Raw genomic sequence first — 19,150 nt, 5'->3', positions numbered from 1 at the left:
GCTGTGTCTCTGAGCGCGGTTAGTGCCTGTGAAAGTTTCAGTGGTCCCTTCCCCCACCGTGCTCTCAAAGGCATTTTGCAGAATTTGTTCTAGATAGCAGGAAACTTCAAAAAGCTCTGGGAGGAGGGACTGGGGCTGCCAGCTCCTGAAGGGCAGGGGGAGTGGGTGCACGGAGGAGTTGTCTTTTATCTCTCTAGATAATGAGAGTTGGCAGCAAACCAGGAGCTGCAGACATTTTTAAGCTGGGAAAGGGCTCTAAGAGGAAGGCAGCTTTTCTTCCTCGCCTTTCCCCTTCTCTTTTCTCCCTCCTTTGCCTGTTGCTTCCCTACAGGCTACGAATAGGCCCTGGGGGAGTGAGGGGAGATGTTGTTTCAACCTTGCCTGCTTATGAAGGTTTACAGGCAACCTGAATTGTGCCCCTGCTCCTCTGAGCTGGAATGCCTCTCAGATTGTGGCTGGCAGTTTTTTTCTGTAAGGCATTTTAGGTATGGAACTTCACTAAGGAGCTTTGTTTGGCTACCTCCTTTTATCTTATCTTCCTCAGTGTGGCTGTCATCTTTTTCTTACATCCAATGCTGCTCATTGTTCATCTAAAACAATGTGGGACAAAGCTGTTCAGTTTTTTTCCTTGTTATTTATTCATTTATTTCTGTGGAGGGTACTTGGGAGTAGGAGGGTCATATAATTTAATCATAGTACATGAGAATTTAAGTCATTGGCTTCACTTTCTGCTCAGATAATCCCAAACACTTCTTTCACATTTCCTTGGTAAGGAGCAGGTTAACACACATTTCAGTACCCATACTGGCTGAACTGGAGCTCTTACTGCATGCCTACAGGCATAGTTCCTGTCCCAGATTGCCAGTCTTTGTTTTCCCTTTTATTTAATAGATCTGTTTTTGGAGCTCCTCAGTTGAAAGAGTCACGTGTCTGAAACATGCAGTTCATTCTCTGGACAGTAGGAGAAGAGACATCAGATTCTGTTCTCTGGGAGTCATATTTTTCCTCACTTCCCACATTGTATGCTAGTGACCAGAGAACAGTAGGAAAATCCTTGACTAAGTTTGCTGGGTTCTGCCTGGGGAATGCCAGTGCTCCTTACTGATAAAACTGTTCGAGTGATGGCTTGAGGGTGATGGGAGTGAAGAAACTTCAAGGGTTATGTGCAGAAGTGGGCACTCTGCTGCCTGCCGCTTCCTTTGGTCTTTGAGTGCGTATTTTTGTTAAAATTTTTAGAGAAATCATGCTCTATTTTAACCTTGCATTCTGAGCTGCTTCAATCCTTAATATAGAACTATTCCAAAAGGATAGTTTTGTTTTTGTTTCTGTGTCTGTCTTTTGGAGACTTTATAACGATTAGGATTCTTTACAGAGGATACTAGGACAGTATCTTGAGCACAAGAGAGAAGGTGATACTCATGGATCTTCATCACTTTCTTCCATTATTTTTGTTTTTATTTTTATTTTTTAGAAGGGTGTTGACTGCACAGTTGCCTTTGTGTATATCTTTAAACTGCTCCTCAGTGAAGCACAAACAGCACTGATAGTCTTCTGAGTAATACAGGTCATGCAGAGATAGGCAGCAAGGACTGGCAATTTCCAACACTTTTCCACTGAGTACTTGCTGTTCTTTTACTAGATTGAGAAAGGTTGCATCTAAACTGGATTGTGCGCTGTTATCTTAGACATCTTTTGTTTGATTCCTTTGTTAGCATCAGATGTTCCAGCTGCCACCTGCAGCTTGGAGGAATTCCAGTGTGCATATGGACGTTGCATCTTGGACATCTACCACTGTGATGGCGACGATGACTGTGGGGACTGGTCTGATGAATCTGACTGCTGTAAGTTAGCGCAGGGTGATGCACGGATCCAAATGTCTGGCTTGTGAACCTAAATGGATTTGGAATTGGCTGGAAAGACAGATGTCTAATTGACCACACATAAGCTGTCTCTTTCATTATTTTAAATTCAGGAAAAGAAGGGTAGTGAGAGAAATCACTGCATAGTCAGCACATTTCTGCACACATGAATGAAAGCAGCTAGTCAGGACTGAGTTCCAGAATAGTGTAAGTGTGGCATTGAGAGATTTCTTGGATATTCCATTGGTCTGAATTCACTCTGTTGTTTAATATCTCTGCAGCATCTCACCAGCCATGTCGCTCTGGGGAGTTCATGTGCAACAGTGGCTTGTGCATTAATGCTGGCTGGCGGTGTGATGGAGACTCTGACTGCGATGACCAGTCTGATGAGAGGAACTGCAGTGAGTGCTGGGGACTAATGGGAGTGTTCCATTTCTGCTGGATGCATGAGTGTGCGGGGGAGTGTTATTGAGACCAGGCTCTTCTAATCATTCTTGCTCATCTAACTTATTTTTGTTTTGTTTTGACCCCTCAGCTACGTCTATGTGTACAGCTGACCAGTTCCGCTGTAAATCAGGGCGCTGTGTCCGTTTGTCCTGGCGCTGTGATGGGGAAGATGACTGCTCCGACAACAGCGATGAGGAGAACTGTGAAAATACAGGTTTGGTCTGCTGCCTTGCTGCTTGTATCCAATAGTTCCATCCTGGAGGTAATAGATAGCAAAGTCTCTTTTGGATGGCTTGACAGAGTTCAGCCTCAACTTTCAGTGCTTCTCGAAGAAATGAGATATGTAGATTATCTTATGTGCTTGCAAACACATGCAGTGCTTAGACTAACTAAAGTGGTTGTGTTTTCTGGTCAGGTATCAGATCCCTGCATCTTTCTATCCTGTTCATGCTATGTTTTACCACAAAGCTTTGAGGCACTTAGACTTGTAAACACTAATAATGTTAAATTGCTACATTCATCAAACAGGTATGAGTCTAATTCACGCTTTCTGGGTAATTCTAAATAGCTTTTGTGTTGCCATATGAAGCTACCAAGCAATTGTTAACAGGCAGTAGATCAGAAGAAGACATGTTGTGAAAGTTAAGAAGAAAGCCTTTGTTTTAGAGGTTAAGGATGCCAACCCCTGCTGTCCCCTCTACCTTAGACCTCTGCTCAGGAGTCTCTCTTTCTCTTTGTCATTTCCCTTACAGTTATTCCTCTATATAATTTTGGATACAGAAAAGAAGAGGGTTTCAACAGACCCTCATATCACTGTAGGATTCAGGGAATATCTAAAATCTTCTGTTTTTCTTAAATCCTTCAGGTTGTCCATAACCCTTGTTGAGGAGTAATGCATACTGGTCAGTGAATTTGTCATAGTGAGCAGAGTCCAGAAGTGTATACTGACCTGTCTAGATCTGTGTATTTTAAAAAGTGGGTTTGCAGGTGATAAAAGCGATTTTTAAGTACTGTAAGCATGAGCTGGACACTGTGTATTGTACAGGAAGAGCTGAGGCTGAGCTCTGAGCACTTCCTTGTCTCAAAGTATTTAAACACTGAACTGTTGCATCCCTGAAACCAAATCTAAATTCCAGAGCCACTGAAATTCAACCTCTCCACTTCAAACAAACCCCAAGATGGCTGAGCGCAGCCATTGCTACCGTAAAATTAGTTGTGCAGTTCTGCATTAGGTCTACAGTCATAGCAACAAAGAGTTCTAGTCACAGTAGAACATGTACTGACTCATCTGATGAGGAATAGCCTTAATGTCTGTAGCATGAGTTAGAAACCTGTGACACTTGGAATTACGTTTTTGTTGGCTATAGAAAGAAAATTCCTAGAACACTAGGGGATCAGCTTAAGTAAGAATCTCTATCTTCATTATGATAAATGTGGCCCAAGTTTCAGAATCCTTTGTGAAAAGTATTCCTGCGCCCTGAAAAGTGAGTCTCTGTGTTTCTGTGTTTCCAGTTGGTGTGTCCGTTAGTTCTTATTTCTCTTAGATAATCTCACAACTACGCTTTTCCATTCTGCTTACAGGCTGTCTGCCAAGTTATTTTTTTCTTTGCTGGTAACTGTATTGTCTTGTTGTGTTCGTAGGATTATCAGAGTGTGATGATTTGGAAACCACTAACAAAGTCAGCTTGAGAGGTACAAGAAATAAGAGGCAATAGGACAGCGTAGTTATCGCTGAAGAAACAATTAGATTGGCAGAGTCCCTACAAATAGCATTACTTTACTTACAGGAATTCCGTAGTGTCCTTGCCAACAGCAGAAGTTGAAGTGTGTAGCTCGTGTGTGAAATCCTGTTGCCTGAGCTCACATTTCAAGGATGCATGTAAATCTCATTCCAAGTCTGTCACAGTGCAGTTAGTGCTGGACAAGACGCACATTCCTCCGCAGGCTTAAGATCCATAGCCATGCTGATTTGGCATCTCGGATGACTGAACTTGCTCCTTTCTGATGCACGCTCAGGAACATTGTGGAATCTGGAACCAAAGGGAATCAGTCTAAGACCCTGAGGTCATTCTGAGAGAAACTAAATAGCTGAACTTCCAATAATGCAACACTGGCCTCAGTTTGAAGGAGAGCTAACAAGCCTCTGAATCAATGTAAAGAAATCTGGAGCAGTGTGAAGTGGAAGATGAGTTGAATTCAAGGAAAGAGGAAGTAATGGATTTCTGCTCGTATTATAAAGATTGTAACCAATCTTAGAAAACGTTCTTTATCAGTTACTTTGCCATGACTGTTGTTCCATCAGTAAGCTCTGGTCTGCTTATATTCCTCTTCCTCTATTGCAGGGACCCCCCAGTGTGCTCCAGACCAGTTCCTGTGTGGGAATGGGCGTTGCATTGGCCAACGGAAGCTCTGCAATGGAGCAAATGATTGTGGAGATGGCAGCGATGAGAGCCCTCATCAAAACTGTCGTAAGTTCTGCAAGTCAGGTCTTAATTATAAATGGAGGCACTGTGTGTGGGAGTCAGTTTGTTTCTGAAGGATGTGTGTAAGAAAGCTTGGGTTGTGTTAATGGAAGGGAGTGTGGGTTGAAGACTGAGGGCATTGACCTCTGTGGTTTTCCAATTGCATACTGTGGAGAAGGAATAATGGGGAGAAGATTATACTCTCAGGTATCAAAGTCTGTTTGCAGAGATAGTGAATCTGCAGACAGATTATTCTGAGCTTCATTGTCCAGCAGCTGTTCCCCGTTGGTTGTGGCCTGCAGGGACGTTTCTGACTGTGAAGAGGCAGCTTCCAGCACAACCTGTATCATCCTTGTCTAGCTTAGCCTGTTCTTGAGGGTGACTGCTACTTAACAGCTAAGAACACAAGCAGCTGCTTCGTGGTTTCAGCTCAGTTATCTTCATCTATTGCTTTCACAGGTCCACGAACAGGGGAGGAGAACTGCAATGTCAACAATGGTGGCTGTGCTCAGAAGTGCCAGATGGTACGAGGGATGGTGCAGTGCACCTGCCATACAGGTTACAGGCTTCTGGAAGATGGCCGGTCATGCCAGGGTGAGTTTTTGGAGCAGTGGCCTCTTCCCTGCTGCTTTGATGTGCTTGGAGTTGATGGCTATGAGGGGGTGCAAATTGGAGCATAAAGGCAGAAGCAAGCTTGTGGTGAGATTGTTAGGCTTGTTAATAATAGTAATTTTATCCCTTTGGCTCTAACATGCAGATGTGAATGAATGCGCTGAGGAAGGCTACTGCAGCCAAGGCTGTACCAACAGTGAAGGTGGCTTCCAGTGCTGGTGTGAGCAAGGCTATGAGCTGCGCCCTGACAAGCGTAGCTGCAAAGCTCTAGGTAAACAGAAGTTCAGTCTTACTCTAGTGCATGTTTGTTGGGTCCAGTTCTCTTAACTTTGCCTCTAGTGCTTCACTGACAACATTATGCTGCTCACACACAAGGAAGTACCTGGATTTATATTAGGTATGCCCAGGTTGTTGGTGAAAACCTGTGAAAATTTTATGATTTTGACTATGGGGTGGTGTTTCACTGTTTCCTTTCCTTGACAGCAGGACACTCTCTGCTTTCTTTTCTTATTCCTTGTCATCTAGGTGGCCTACACCCTGAGGCAGAAACAGTGTCCTTTTTCTGTTTTGGAAGTGTCTCAGTCCTTCCTTGTCGGTGAAGTTGTATCACACCTCTTTGCTATGGTTTGAACTTAGATGCTGGTCACCAGTCCTGAGTGACTGCTGTACGGACATCTGTTTTTTAAGGGCATCTGTACATTTGTTTAGCTTGATTCCTCTGCTCCCATGATATAGAAGCTGATGAATTAGGAATTCAGTTTCAGGAAATAAGAATGTAGTTAGGAATTACTCTAATGAAATACATAAAGAATCATAGAATGGCTTAGAATGGAAGAGACCTTAGAGGTCATCAAGCTTCCACTCCCCTGAGGTGCTCAGGGTTGCCAGTCACTGGGTCAGGCTGCCCCAGAGCCCCATCTAACCTCGTCTTGAACACCTCCAAGAATGGGGCATCCACAGCTTCTCTGGGTGACCTGCTCCAGTGCCTCATCACCCTCCAAGTAAAGAATTTTTTCTAATATCTAACTTAAATTTCCCCTCTTTCAGTTTAAAGCAATTTCCCCTTGTCCTATAACTAATAGATGATGTAAAAATTCACTCTGCTTCCTGCTTTACAATTTCCTGTCAAATACTGGAAGTCTGCTCAGGGCCTTCTCTCCTCCAAGCTAAACAAAGCCCACTCTCTCAAACTTTCTTCATTTTTACTTTTTTCAGTGTAAGTATCTACTGACTTACTTTATATCTGGCTGAGGCATACTTTAACTGTGTCCTGTTTTGCTGTGGTTAGAGGTTGTGGTAGAAGGTGTGGTAGAGCTTCTGTGTTTGCATGGCTGGAAGGTGGATAGAGACAAAGGCAACTATAACCTTACTGCCAAGTGTGTCCCTAGTGTATGGCTTCAGGTGAGATGAGCTCAAGTGGGACCTGGACTGATCACATCTTGCTGAGTGAACGTTTGCCAAAATCTTTAAAACTGCCCATTTTCAAAGTAGAACTATGTGATGGGGTTAGGAAAGGGGCTGTCTGAGCTGTTTTGTAATTGGGTGTTGATTTCTTAGTACAAATGCTGCAAGACTGTGTTCTGAGACTTATAGTAAAGGCAACGGTATCCAGGACTCTATCAAAGTACTCTCTTGCTGTCTTCTCATATATCCTCAGGGCCAGAGCCAGTGCTGCTCTTTGCCAATCGAATTGATATCCGGCAAGTGTTGCCTCATCGCTCAGAGTATACGCTGCTCCTGAACAACTTGGAAAATGCCATTGCCCTTGACTTCCACCACAGCAAGGAGCTGGTATTTTGGTCTGATGTCACTCTGGATCGCATAATGAGGGCCAATCTGAATGGTAGCAATGTGGAAGAAGTGGTGTCTACAGGTCTGGAGAGTCCAGGTGCGTCACCCCAAAAAGGCAAAAGCTTGTGCCCTGTCTATGGTATGAGAATAGGGATGGGGGAGTGGAGATAAGTAGATTCCCTGCATTCAAAATAGAATACATCTCCTTAAGCACTGGAATGGGTTGGATGGAATGAGTGTGAGATAATTGTCCCCCTGGAATTTATCTCTAACAAAGAATAAGATAGGAGGATGGAATTGGGCCTTTCTTGAGGCTAAGAAGGAAAGGGAACTATTTTTCTGAGCAGAGCCTGTTCCTTATTTCATTCTGTGCTTAATTCTCCCCTGGAGATAGGTGGACTTGCTATTGACTGGATACATGACAAGTTATACTGGACAGACTCTGGAACATCTCGAATTGAAGTAGCAAACTTGGACGGTACTCACAGGAAGGTGCTTTTGTGGCAGAACCTGGAGAAACCCCGGGCAATTGCCCTCCATCCTATGGAGGGGTGAGTGAAAACTTGAGTCCTCAGTGAGCCTTCCATGCAAGGGTTGGGTGAACAGTGGTCACTAAGGGTGCCCCTGAGTGCAAGCCCTTTGCTTGGTACTTGCAGTTTGGGAAGCCTTGCAAGCTGGGGGCTTTCAGAGCTTTAGTCCTATTCTGAACTCTTCAGGTTTCAGCAGCCTGAAAGTGCTGGGTGTTGCCTTTCTAGCTGCTGCTTCTCCCATGGCTGTAACTCAGTCTCATGCATGAGGTCATGGGATCAACATTGTTTTACCCTGATAGGAAATGTTGCAGTGTGCATTAAGTTGGACGTTAGTATTCTAACCTGTGTCTCTCTGCCTCCTCCAGCACGATCTACTGGACTGACTGGGGCAACACTCCTCGCATTGAGTATTCCAACATGGATGGCTCTAATCGGCGCATCATTGCGGATACGCACCTATTCTGGCCCAACGGACTGACCATTGACTATGCAGGGCATCGAATGTACTGGGTGGATGCCAAACACCATGTCATCGAGAGGGCTGACCTTGATGGACGGAATAGAAAAGCTGTTATTAGCCAAGGTGAGTAATGGAGCTGGGTACTGGAAATGTTCTCTGCAGCAAAGAAGGCAGAATGACACGGTGCTTAGCTGAGTTTCAGAGCCACCTGCTTGTAGGTGACTTGTTATTCTATGGTTATTTATTTTTTGATTGCTGTGGGGTGAATTCTGTCGCTAATAATGGATGGACTTTACTACCAGAACATTAATGGACAGGAGGTAGGAAGTATCTTGTCACATTAATGTATGGTGGATTTGAGCAGACTGACTGTGGCAGTGCTCCTGTTGAACATGATGGAAGCCCTGTATTGGATGTCTGTTGCAGGCCTTCCACACCCATTTGCTATCACCGTGTTTGAGGACAGTTTGTACTGGACAGACTGGCACACCAAGAGCATTAACAGTGCCAACAAATTCACAGGCAAGAACCAGGAGATCATCCGAAACAAACTCCACTTCCCTATGGACATCCACACGCTGCATCCTCAGCGTCAGCCAGCAGGTAACTGCAGAGAGGGTAGAGACCAGTTCGAGCCTCTGGTAGAACTGTTGCTGCCACCTGCCCTTTAAAGCAGAGAGATGTCAAGCCTGAACCTAGTATATTAATGCATCCCCCACTTCTGTCCGGGGCTGCTGCAGCATTTGCTCCATCTGGCAGCTTGATACAGGTGCCTCAGCGGCGGTAACCCTGTGCTGGGTGTTACCGCAGCTCCCCCTGCTGGCACTCAGTGGTGAATGCTTTCCAATGAGAAATTGCTCACGACTGGGGAGAGGTGGGAGGAAGATAAGTGAGCACAAGTAATGACTGACACATCCCATAATCCTTTTAAATTACTGTAATCTGTTTGGGAAGTACATTGATTTAATGTTTTTCTACTATACTGACCCCTAAAGATGGAGTTCATGCTTTAATTTGATTTCTTATTCTGAATTAGTGTCCATGTAGACAAGTTATCCATGTGGGGCTTTGCGCCTTGGCTGGTGTTTTCCCCCTTTTCTTTACTCTTTGCTTTATGCGTGGTTGTTTTTGTCTTTGGCTACTTGAGCAGGGAGAAACCGCTGTGGGGCCAACAATGGGGGCTGTACACACCTGTGCCTGCCAAGCAGCAAGGATTACACCTGTGCCTGCCCCACTGGCTTCCGGAAGACCAGCAGCCATGCCTGTGCTCAGAGTAAGTGAGGTGGGACCACAGCCTGCGTGTCCAGATGTTTTGTGGGTGGCAGAGGGTTGGTTGTGGGAATATGCAGCGGTTTCTTCCAAGAAGATACATCTGGATGGACTGGATAATATTTAGGGCCCTGCTGAAGAATGCCCCACCTTTGTGATGCATTTCTTTATTCTGCATTCCCATTCCCTTCACTAGGCTGGATGGGTGGGGGTGCAGAGAAGCTCAGTCCATAGGTCTTCACACCAGGGCTGCTACTAATGCCACACTGCCTGCCACAGCTTTTCCTAAGGCTTTTATAGGAGCTGTGTCAGTGATGACCAAGATATTCAACCTTGCTGACTTCCAGAGTTTCTATCAGTTTTCAACCATGTGGGAGAATTAGGCCAACTGTTGTCCTAGATTCTCAAGAGATGGCAAAGGTAGAAATATGTCTGTGCCATTTTTTGAAGAGTATGGTTGAATTTGTTCCCTTAGCAAAGATTACCTCAGGATGCAGTTCTCTACTCCTATGCTCCCTGCTGATCCCAATCCCTTATAAGATGATAATTTTTGCTGCCAATAAAATCTTGGGCTGTGACCTGTCAGTAAGAAATGATGTAAATGATTAAGTTTGGATATAGCAGGGAATTGTCTGTGTCTATCACTGTGTTGTTGAACTTAGAGAAATTAAAAGGAGACCTTTCGACCTTTGATCAGGTCTTGACAAGTTCCTGCTTTTTGCCCGAAGGATGGACATCCGTCGGATCAGCTTCGACACAGATGACCTGTCAGATGATGTCATCCCCCTTGCTGATGTGCGCAGTGCAGTGGCTCTGGACTGGGACTCAAAGGATGACTATGTCTACTGGACAGATGTTAGCACCGACTCAATCAGCCGAGCAAAATGGGATGGATCAGGCCAGGAGGTACAACATTAACTATGTGCGGAGACCATCTAGCCAGGAGACTCCTTGTGCATCAGATTTGAAACCACCGGGAAGCACTGGCTTCCTGAGGAACTGTAGTTCATGTTGGATTTATTGTTCATTGATGGGCTTTGACGTCAGTCAGCACTTAAAACACAAGTTTGGTGTAGGTTCCTGTTTATCTGGAAAACCCTAAGGTGGGGAAAAAGCATGTTGATTTACAAGCTGGGGTTGATTCCTCTGTTGTAGCCCTAGACTCTGAAAGGAGGATGTGTTACATTTTCTGTTATGTACAATATTGTAACAAGAGCTGCATGCCTTGGGACTTGTATGTGCCCTTATGCTCTTGTTACCATTAATGAGGCAAACAGAATTCAAGAGTTGGAGTTGTGTTTTGAACAGATATGAAAAACAGGTGTATAACTTCAAGTGTAAGACTTATTTGAACTAGTAAGTCCTTAATGCTCTCTCTCATATCTTATTGTTTTGCTTGAACTTCTGTTATTTGAAAGTCATGTTTGTGAATAAGCAGCACATTGGGCTACCACTTTTTCACTAGGGTCTGATCTCACTAAGGATTTTCTTGTTTATGTTTTTATTTAGGTCGTGGTGGATACCAGCCTGGAAAGCCCAGCTGGACTGGCAATTGACTGGGTCACCAACAAACTGTACTGGACTGATGCAGGTACTGGGCTCCTCTGCTTTACTGGAGTTTCAGTCTTCATTATGAGTAATGAAAACTGGATAACAGCTGAATGGTTCTTTGTCTCGTCACAAATTTGCCTATTTCTGTCTAGCAAAAAAGCCCACATGAGATGAAACTCCCTTAAACAAAGGGGAGGTTGAAGTGAAATCATTAGTTAACCTCTCTTTATAGTGTTCCTGGTGCTAATTCTTTAGAAAGGCTTATAGCAGAAATCAAATTCTACTGCTCTCTTGCTGCAGAGCTTGTATCTGTGCATGTTCACATGATATATTCCATCAGTACATCTTGGGATGCAGCAGGTAGGATTTGAAGGTTGTTTCCCATTGGACAAGTTTGAAGAGATGTAGGAGAGGTGATTCTTCTCCAGCTGTTGTCTTATGTCTATATTGTATAGATACTCTGGTAGCTTAGGAAAGTAATGACTTGTGCTGACATAGAACTTGTTACCAGTCACAGCCACACAGGTGACAGGGGTGATACTTTGAGCCACATTTCTTATTTATCTTCCAGACAGGAAAAAGAGATGGGGGATGGAGAAGAAAGCATTGATCTATGGATAGTGTTTACCTTACCTGTTGTTATTCCTGAGGTATGTGTCTAATTCTTTCTCTCAATCTTTGTAGGAACAGATCGAATAGAGGTCTCCAACACAGATGGGACCATGAGGACTGTTCTGATCTGGGAGAACCTAGACAGACCTAGAGATATCGTAGTGGACCCCGTTGGAGGGTGAGAGATTCTTTCTTCTGGGGTGGCATGGAAATCCTTTTCTGTCTTAGGATGTTATAGTGCTTTGATTTAGTGCAGTGATCTCTCTGGCACCTTTGTTCTATGTTCTGCCGAAGGCTGAAATTAGAGACCTGATTTTGGACACTAGTAGAACAAGATAAGCTGGAGTAACTGCATGTCATGCTGCAAGAGCAGTCAGATATTTTCATATTTCTAACAATTAAAGATCTGGTACAGAAAATGTTGTGAATTAGGCAAACAAGATGCCTTCTATTTAATTGTTTCACATCTATGTTGAATTTATACTCAAGCACTCTGTTTATCAACCACAACTGAAACAGAAGGACCTCCTCAGGTAAACTGGGGCTGATCTTAAGCATGATGTGACATTAGTGACTTATTTGCTTCAAAGCATTGTGTCACTTTGAGTACTGAATGATCAAATGCACCGTGGAAAGTGCTGCTGGGTAGATTAACAGAAACAAATGGTTTCAGTAAAAAAATTCACTTCTTACCAGAGTGTAGAGCTGGGAATTGCATGGGTAGAAAGAAGTGTGCTATGCTTTCCTTGAGTGGGTTGCTGAAACACCAGTGCAGCAACAGTACAAAGGGCTAATGGTGAAGACTGGTAAATAATTGGTTAGTTATTAGACCTTTAAATTTTTCCTCCACGCTTTAATAAGGCCAGCACATGGGCTGTGGAAAGGATTTGAGTTTGAGTATAATTTTAGGCATAATACAAAAACCCAAGGCTGAATATGAGTATGATGTTAGTCTAGTGCTGCTTCTTGCTAGCTGCTGAAGGCAACAGACTCTTACTTCTCACTACAGCCACTGTCCAACTGTAAATGGCAGTGACAGACTTCACATATTCACCTCTCTCTTGGCCTTGTGTTCAGGTTCATGTACTGGACTGACTGGGGAGCCAACCCAAAAATTGAGCGCGCTGGTATGGATGCTTCAAATCGCTTGGTGATCATTTCCTCCAACTTGACGTGGCCTAATGGCTTGGCCATTGACTATGAGTCACAGCGCTTGTACTGGGCAGATGCAGGCATGAAGACCATTGAGTATGCCAGTCTGGATGGCAGCAACAGGAAGGTATGGAAAACATCTTTGAGGAGAGAGCATGAGGCACAAGTCCCAGAGCACAGAGTGCTGATGGCCCCTGCCTCTCTCTCCAATTGAAAATGAAATCTTCCAAATCAAGACATGTTCAGCTGCTTTCACCAGGAGTGAAGTTCCCTTTCAGTTGTAAACTGTGTTTGAGGGAATCTCTGTTTGAGGGCTCACGCTGCCCCATCACTGCTTGTGCTGTGTCTGTACATTTTGATGTTGAGAAGGGGCAAGGGAAGCCTCTTTTCCTTAGTGACATTTAGTAATGTTTTTTTGGGGGGCTGGGGGTGATCCAACTAGGTGCTGATTGGGAGCAATCTACCTCACCCATTTGGACTTACTCTTTATGGCGAGAGAATCTACTGGACAGACTGGCAGGCCAAAAGCATCCAGAGCGCAGATAGAAGGACTGGGCAGGCACGGGAAACGCTGCAGGACAATCTGGAGAATCTTATGGATATTCATGTTTTCCACCGGCATAGGCCACCAGGTACAGGACTCACCCCAAGCTACACTGAGCTTAGAGTTTATTCAGGCTGTAGTGTGTGTCACTGCTTCCTGCAAGGAGCTGAGCTATCTGTCAGCCCTCAGTGCCTTAAGTTGTGGAATATGAGAGCATGAGAATAACTCTCGGCTTGGTATTTAAAAACATTCTAGAATGCATTTCTGTAGCTGTTAGATCCCTTTCTTGTACCCATCCTGCTGCTGTATGGATTCCTGTTATCTTTCCTGTAGTACATACACCATGTGAAGTTAACAATGGAGGCTGCAGTCACCTGTGCCTTCTGGCACCTCTTCCGAAAGGTTATAGCTGTACCTGTCCTACTGGGATCAACCTACAGTCTGATGGCAAGACGTGCTCCACTGGTGAGTCCGCTCTGTAAGATTCATTGAGGGTGGATCACAGCTACATTCTGGTCCCATCCTTGTTAGAGAACAAAATATGCTTTTATGCACTTACCTGCTTTACCTTGAAAAACCAGTCTTGATGCCTGTACTTCCTGTGTGACAGGGAATTACTGTAAAGAAACAATTTGATACTGTGTTTTTGCAGAAGGAATTGTTCTTGAAATTGCATTTGGCAACTAAACCAGTTCTCACATTTTGGCCATATTTTTGCTGTAATCGAATCCCACGCTTTACCAGAAGCAACTCTTCTATGAATGCACTCATTTTCAACTTGGAAATGAAGAAGCATTTTGTGTCACTCAGTACAGCTTTTGTGCCCAGACTCCCATAAGCATCTGTGACTTTCCCTTTTCCACTCATATGGATATCAGCTCCAGAATGCTCAACAAATTACACCTGCAGTTGCATGACTTTTTTCGCACTGATAGCTGTTCATTTTCAACTCTCTGCAGGAATGACCAGCTTTCTGATCTTTGCCAGACGGACTGATATACGGATGGTCTCTTTGGATATTCCCTACTTTGCGGATGTCGTTGTTTCAGTCAATGTCACCATGAAAAACACCATTGCAATTGGAGTGGATCCTCATGAAGGTTTGAACTTCATAGTGTATCCAGCTCCCTGTTTGAAAGGCAATAAGTGACTTCAGTATCTGAATGTCTGAGTAGAGATCTGGATGCAGATTTTACTGTATGTTGTGAACTTGAATAGATATATTTTTTTTATTACATGGTGAAAATGTTCCTTTCCCGATGGGGATGTCCTTATATGAGGACAAAGCCAACTGAGTGGAGAAAGCTATCTGTGTATTTTAGATTTAAGAAAGCTTTCCACCAGCTGAAGCGTGATACAGCAGTAGAGCTGAGACAGTGACTGTTGGTTTACACTAGAATCTGTCGCTGTGTTGATGTAAACCTGTTGTGTAGCAAGGTCTGATTGCTCTCCTCTGGGAAATTCTGAGAAATAAAATGTGGAACTCTACTACCAGCTTAAAAAGTGTTGTATGTTCCCTTACCTTTTGTGAAGCTCACCTTATTAGAATAGCAGAAATCTATTCTAATAGCCAGCATGTACACACCTTTTGGGGATGATTGGAACACAATTTGGCACTCTGGCTGAACATCCTTGTGCTGCTGTTATTTCTGTGCAGTCACATCTGTCTTGAAGTGCCTAGCTGGTAGTCAGACACCTGGGTCTGGATTGTTAAGAGTTTTGGTAATTTATTTAAGTTTCTCTTATTCAACCCAGGAAAGGTTTATTGGTCGGACAGCACACTGCGAAAAATAAGCCGGGCTGCCCTTGATGGCTCCAAATTTGAGGACATCATCACCACAGGTAAGACTGATTTTTGTCCTCTTGACAAAATAGGTGCTGTGTGAAAAGAGAAGAGATTCTCTGGTCTCCTGGTGGAGTAATCTCTTTAAGTTTTTGGTGGAAGGGGAGGCAAAGCCTAAAGCATCTTGATGAGGTGCACAGAGGCAATATTGGAAGTTCCTGACTAAGCTGGGAGAATGAGAAGTGATTGATACACCTTTGTGTTTTCTCAGGTCTGTTGACTACAGATGGGTTGGCCGTGGATGCTATTGGCAGAAAGATATATTGGACAGATACGGGAACAAACCGTATTGAAGTGGGCAATCTTGATGGCTCCATGAGGAAAGTCTTGGTCTGGCAGAATCTGGACAGCCCACGGGCAATAGCCTTATACCACGAGATGGGGTTAGTGTTGTCAGGGAGATTGTCTAGGGGTTGGAACACAACTTCTGACCTCTATTTCCATAACACTTGCTGCTTTTCCTTAGGTATATGTACTGGACAGACTGGGGTGAGAATGCCAAGCTGGAACGCTCTGGGATGGATGGCTCAGGACGTGTGGTTTTGATCAGCAACAACCTGGGCTGGCCCAATGGACTGGCAGTGGATAAGGCTGGGTCCCAGCTGCTCTGGGCTGATGCACACACTGAGGTCTGATTCTCTTCTTCAGCACTGTTTGTCATTGGATTTGTGGTAGCCTGAAGGATGTTTTGAAACTCTTGTGTGAGCTGTGGAAAGAACAAGGGGAATATAAGTTTTTCTGAGAGCTTGGCCTCTGGGAGGGTGGAGAGGAATATCTCTAGTTCAGGATCTGGTTGCCACTTGTTATAGTCATGGTTAATCACAAATGTTTTAAGTGTTTTGTGTGTGGGGCTGATGTGCTTGCTTCTTCCTTCAGCGTATTGAGGCTGCAGATCTCAATGGTGCTAACCGCCGCACCCTACTGTCCCCAGTGCAACACCCCTACGGCCTCACTTTGCTGGACTCTTACATCTATTGGACCGACTGGCAAACTCGCAGCATTCACAGGGCTGACAAGGACAGTGGTGCCAATGTCATCCTGGTGAGGGCAAACCTGCCTGGCCTCATGGACATTCAAGCTGTTGATAGGGCACGGCCCCTAGGTGAGTTGCTAGACTGCTCCCAAATGAGTAGTGTCTCATAGTGGTGACAGTAGCCCTTGTAATCTGTCATTGAAAGGAGTCCTTTGAGGAAGCATGAGTGATAGAAGTAGAGCACCAGAATCAGTTTTTCTTTTCTTCTTCTCTCTTGTGTAACTATTTTTAAACTTTTCCCTGTTTATCCAGCTCTATAGCTCTGTTGTTTACTTCTTACTGCACTCCTTTCTTCCCCTTCATTTCATTTCCTACACTGGATTGTATTGACAGCCTCATTCTCACACACATCAGGGCCTTTTTTTAAGAGGACTGAATGAGTCATGCCATGTTACACTTCACCTGAGTCTACTGGCAATGGACTGTCTCTTTTTTAACTCCAAAAGATGCTCATTCCTCTTAAGCTCGTTGAAACCTTAGTTCTAGTAATTTTTTTGCCCAACCATTGTAGGCTTCATCTTCTTTGTTCTACAAAATCAATGCTTCTTTAGCTGATATTAATATATCATGCTTTCAAACTATTCTGTGCTAGGGATGGATTTCTTATGTTATTCTTTGGGAATCCTATACAACCTCATCTTGCCTCCTTGCTCTTGAGTCTGAGTTGTTGCTTTATTTCAGTGGAATTTCACCAGTGCATACTACTTCTACTGTAGCAGCTAACAGTAGAACGTTGCTCTTGACAGTATAACTTTACTGTATAACTTCAAGCTAATAGGTGCTCCAGCCATCATATATCCTGGTAATGTTTCCCCTCCTCTGCTCCTTTTGGACTTCTCTTCCTACTCCCTGCACCTTCTGTGCTTATCCACTCCAAATAAATATGTGCTGGTTTTTCAATTAAAAAAAAAAAAAAAGCAACAAAATCCTAAGACATGACCCTAATACGTCAAACACTTGCAACAGGCTTCTCTGATGCCTTTGTTTATTTGCCACTGTGTGCAGCTAACCTGAAACAGAAGCTTCTTTGTCAGCCTGGCCTCTGGTGCATTGTCACGCTGCTTCTTCACAGGGTGGGATCTATCAGTCAGCATTATTTCTTTCCAGCTATAATAAAGCTCAACTGCAATTCTGAGAATCTATCAGCATTTGGCCAATTCTTTTTCCAAGGGAAAATTACGAAGAGCTGTAGATTCTCATAGAGGCTACAGTTAGGATGAACTGAACTGCCAGCAGGTTGTGCACATATGTAGCCTTTAAAATAGAGCTTTGGTCTCTTAGTACCATATTGATCCTAACACTGTGCTTTCTCTACTTCCTAAGGCTTTAATAAATGTGGAGTTCGTAACGGTGGCTGCTCCCACCTTTGCTTGCCTCACCCCACTGGATTCTCCTGTGCCTGCCCCACTGGCATCCAGCTGAAGCGAGATGAGCAGACATGTGACTCTTCTCCAGAAACCTACCTACTTTTCTCTAGCCGTGCTTCCATTCGTCGTATCTCACTGGATACCAGTGACCACACAGATGTGCACATCCCGGTCCCTGAGCTGAACAATGTCATTTCTCTGGACTATGACAGTGTGGATGGCAAGATTTACTACACAGATGTTTTTCTTGATGTAATTAGGTGAGTGCCAATGATCTGCTTGGCCACTGCCCAGTTCACCTAGCTATGTGTGATGGCTGTGCCACAGCAAGCTATGGAGTGTGCTATTAAGTTGAGGGGACTGTGAGGCACTGTCAGTATACCACAGCTCACACCTAGTCTGTGGCACACAGCATCATGTGTATTGCTGAACTAAATGTTGAAGGTGTATTTAACCTGTGGGAGATTATGGGGAAAAAGATATTTGGGAGGTAGCAGTATGAAGTGGCCCTGTGGTTTAGGGGGACTTTTTTGTGTGATCACCATCGGGAACTATCTATTCCTCACTATCATCCACTTGTCTTTTATTTCCATCCAGGCGGTCTGATCTGAATGGTAGCAACATGGAAACTGTTATTGGTCAGGGCCTGAAGACTACCGATGGTCTGGCAGTGGACTGGGTTGCTAGGAACCTCTACTGGACAGACACAGGACGCAATACTGTAGAAGTAGCTAGACTGGATGGGAGTTCTAGGAAAGTGCTGATCAACAACAGTCTGGATGAGCCCCGAGCAATTGCTGTCTTTCCCAAGAAGGGGTAGGTATGGGGTTTTGGCAGGACGGGGAGAAGGGCTGTACAAAGGCAGGTTGGAGGGGGAGGATGTGAGTAGAAAAACAGATGTGCTGTGTGATTCTGTAGGCACCTGCCAAGGGCTGACTGAATAACAGAGGAAGTTGAGCAGACAGTAGATTTTAAGATTGGACAGAAAGATAGTTGGGAGTCACAACCTACAGAGCACATGAGCTTTTTTTTTAAACTGAAGAATGCAGCAATTTCGTTGGTAAATAAAATTTTCAGTAGGTTGAACAAAATGTTCTTTTCTTGTTGCATTTGTCTTTTATCTCATTAGGTACCTCTTCTGGACAGATTGGGGTCACGTTGCTAAAATTGAACGGGCAAACTTGGATGGCTCTGAACGTAAAATCCTCATCAACACTGACCTAGGATGGCCAAATGGCTTGACCTTGGATTATGACACCAGAAGGTCAGTGAAATAATTTGCTCTACCTGCATGGAATTAAGAAATGTAATGAATTTTCTTTAGCTTTCTTAGCTTGGTTTTGTGAAGTAATTTGTTCTGTCCAATCCATCTTGGCTAGAAAATGACTAGAGAGTAAAAAGGAATTGCATAAGTGGAAGCTCACCTCTTGTCTTGTTCCTCCAGGATATACTGGGTGGATGCGCATCTTGATCGCATAGAGAGTTGTGATCTCAATGGGAAGCTACGACAAGTGCTGGTCAGCCAGGTGTCACATCCTTTTGCTCTGACACAGGTAAAAAGATTACCCCCCCCATGCCACCACCTTTCTCTGTGCTGTGTTGATGAGTTTGGACAGTA

General features: G+C 44.2%; 1 protein-coding gene across 3 annotated transcripts in view; it reads left to right on the top strand.

The window, feature by feature from the left end:
* The window catches only part of LRP4 (LDL receptor related protein 4), a 78,223-nt gene that overhangs the window by 50,451 nt on the left and 8,622 nt on the right, over positions 1-19,150 (top strand). For 2 of the 3 annotated variants that reach the window (XM_072336968.1, XM_072336970.1), the window contains exons 6-31: positions 1,713-1,841; positions 2,141-2,260; positions 2,395-2,520; positions 4,649-4,774; positions 5,228-5,362; positions 5,526-5,651; positions 7,038-7,268; positions 7,566-7,722; positions 8,067-8,284; positions 8,588-8,764; positions 9,309-9,434; positions 10,128-10,336; positions 10,940-11,021; positions 11,666-11,771; positions 12,671-12,872; positions 13,188-13,377; positions 13,623-13,754; positions 14,249-14,389; positions 15,045-15,131; positions 15,344-15,515; positions 15,599-15,761; positions 16,009-16,234; positions 17,489-17,792; positions 18,130-18,348; positions 18,662-18,796; positions 18,977-19,085. In XM_072336968.1, coding sequence (XP_072193069.1) covers positions 1,713-1,841; positions 2,141-2,260; positions 2,395-2,520; positions 4,649-4,774; positions 5,228-5,362; positions 5,526-5,651; positions 7,038-7,268; positions 7,566-7,722; positions 8,067-8,284; positions 8,588-8,764; positions 9,309-9,434; positions 10,128-10,336; positions 10,940-11,021; positions 11,666-11,771; positions 12,671-12,872; positions 13,188-13,377; positions 13,623-13,754; positions 14,249-14,389; positions 15,045-15,131; positions 15,344-15,515; positions 15,599-15,761; positions 16,009-16,234; positions 17,489-17,792; positions 18,130-18,348; positions 18,662-18,796; positions 18,977-19,085 — 4,148 coding nt within the window. The remainder of the gene's footprint in view (positions 1-1,712; positions 1,842-2,140; positions 2,261-2,394; positions 2,521-4,648; positions 4,775-5,227; positions 5,363-5,525; positions 5,652-7,037; positions 7,269-7,565; positions 7,723-8,066; positions 8,285-8,587; positions 8,765-9,308; positions 9,435-10,127; positions 10,337-10,939; positions 11,022-11,665; positions 11,772-12,670; positions 12,873-13,187; positions 13,378-13,622; positions 13,755-14,248; positions 14,390-15,044; positions 15,132-15,343; positions 15,516-15,598; positions 15,762-16,008; positions 16,235-17,488; positions 17,793-18,129; positions 18,349-18,661; positions 18,797-18,976; positions 19,086-19,150) is intronic. The other variant, XM_072336969.1, reaches the window with a different exon arrangement.

Source organism: Excalfactoria chinensis, chromosome 5 (assembly GCF_039878825.1).
Source record: "Excalfactoria chinensis isolate bCotChi1 chromosome 5, bCotChi1.hap2, whole genome shotgun sequence".
NCBI lineage: Eukaryota > Metazoa > Chordata > Aves > Galliformes > Phasianidae > Excalfactoria > Excalfactoria chinensis.
The sequence above is the reverse complement of the archived record's forward strand: the minus strand, read 5'-3'. Positions and strand labels throughout refer to the sequence as shown.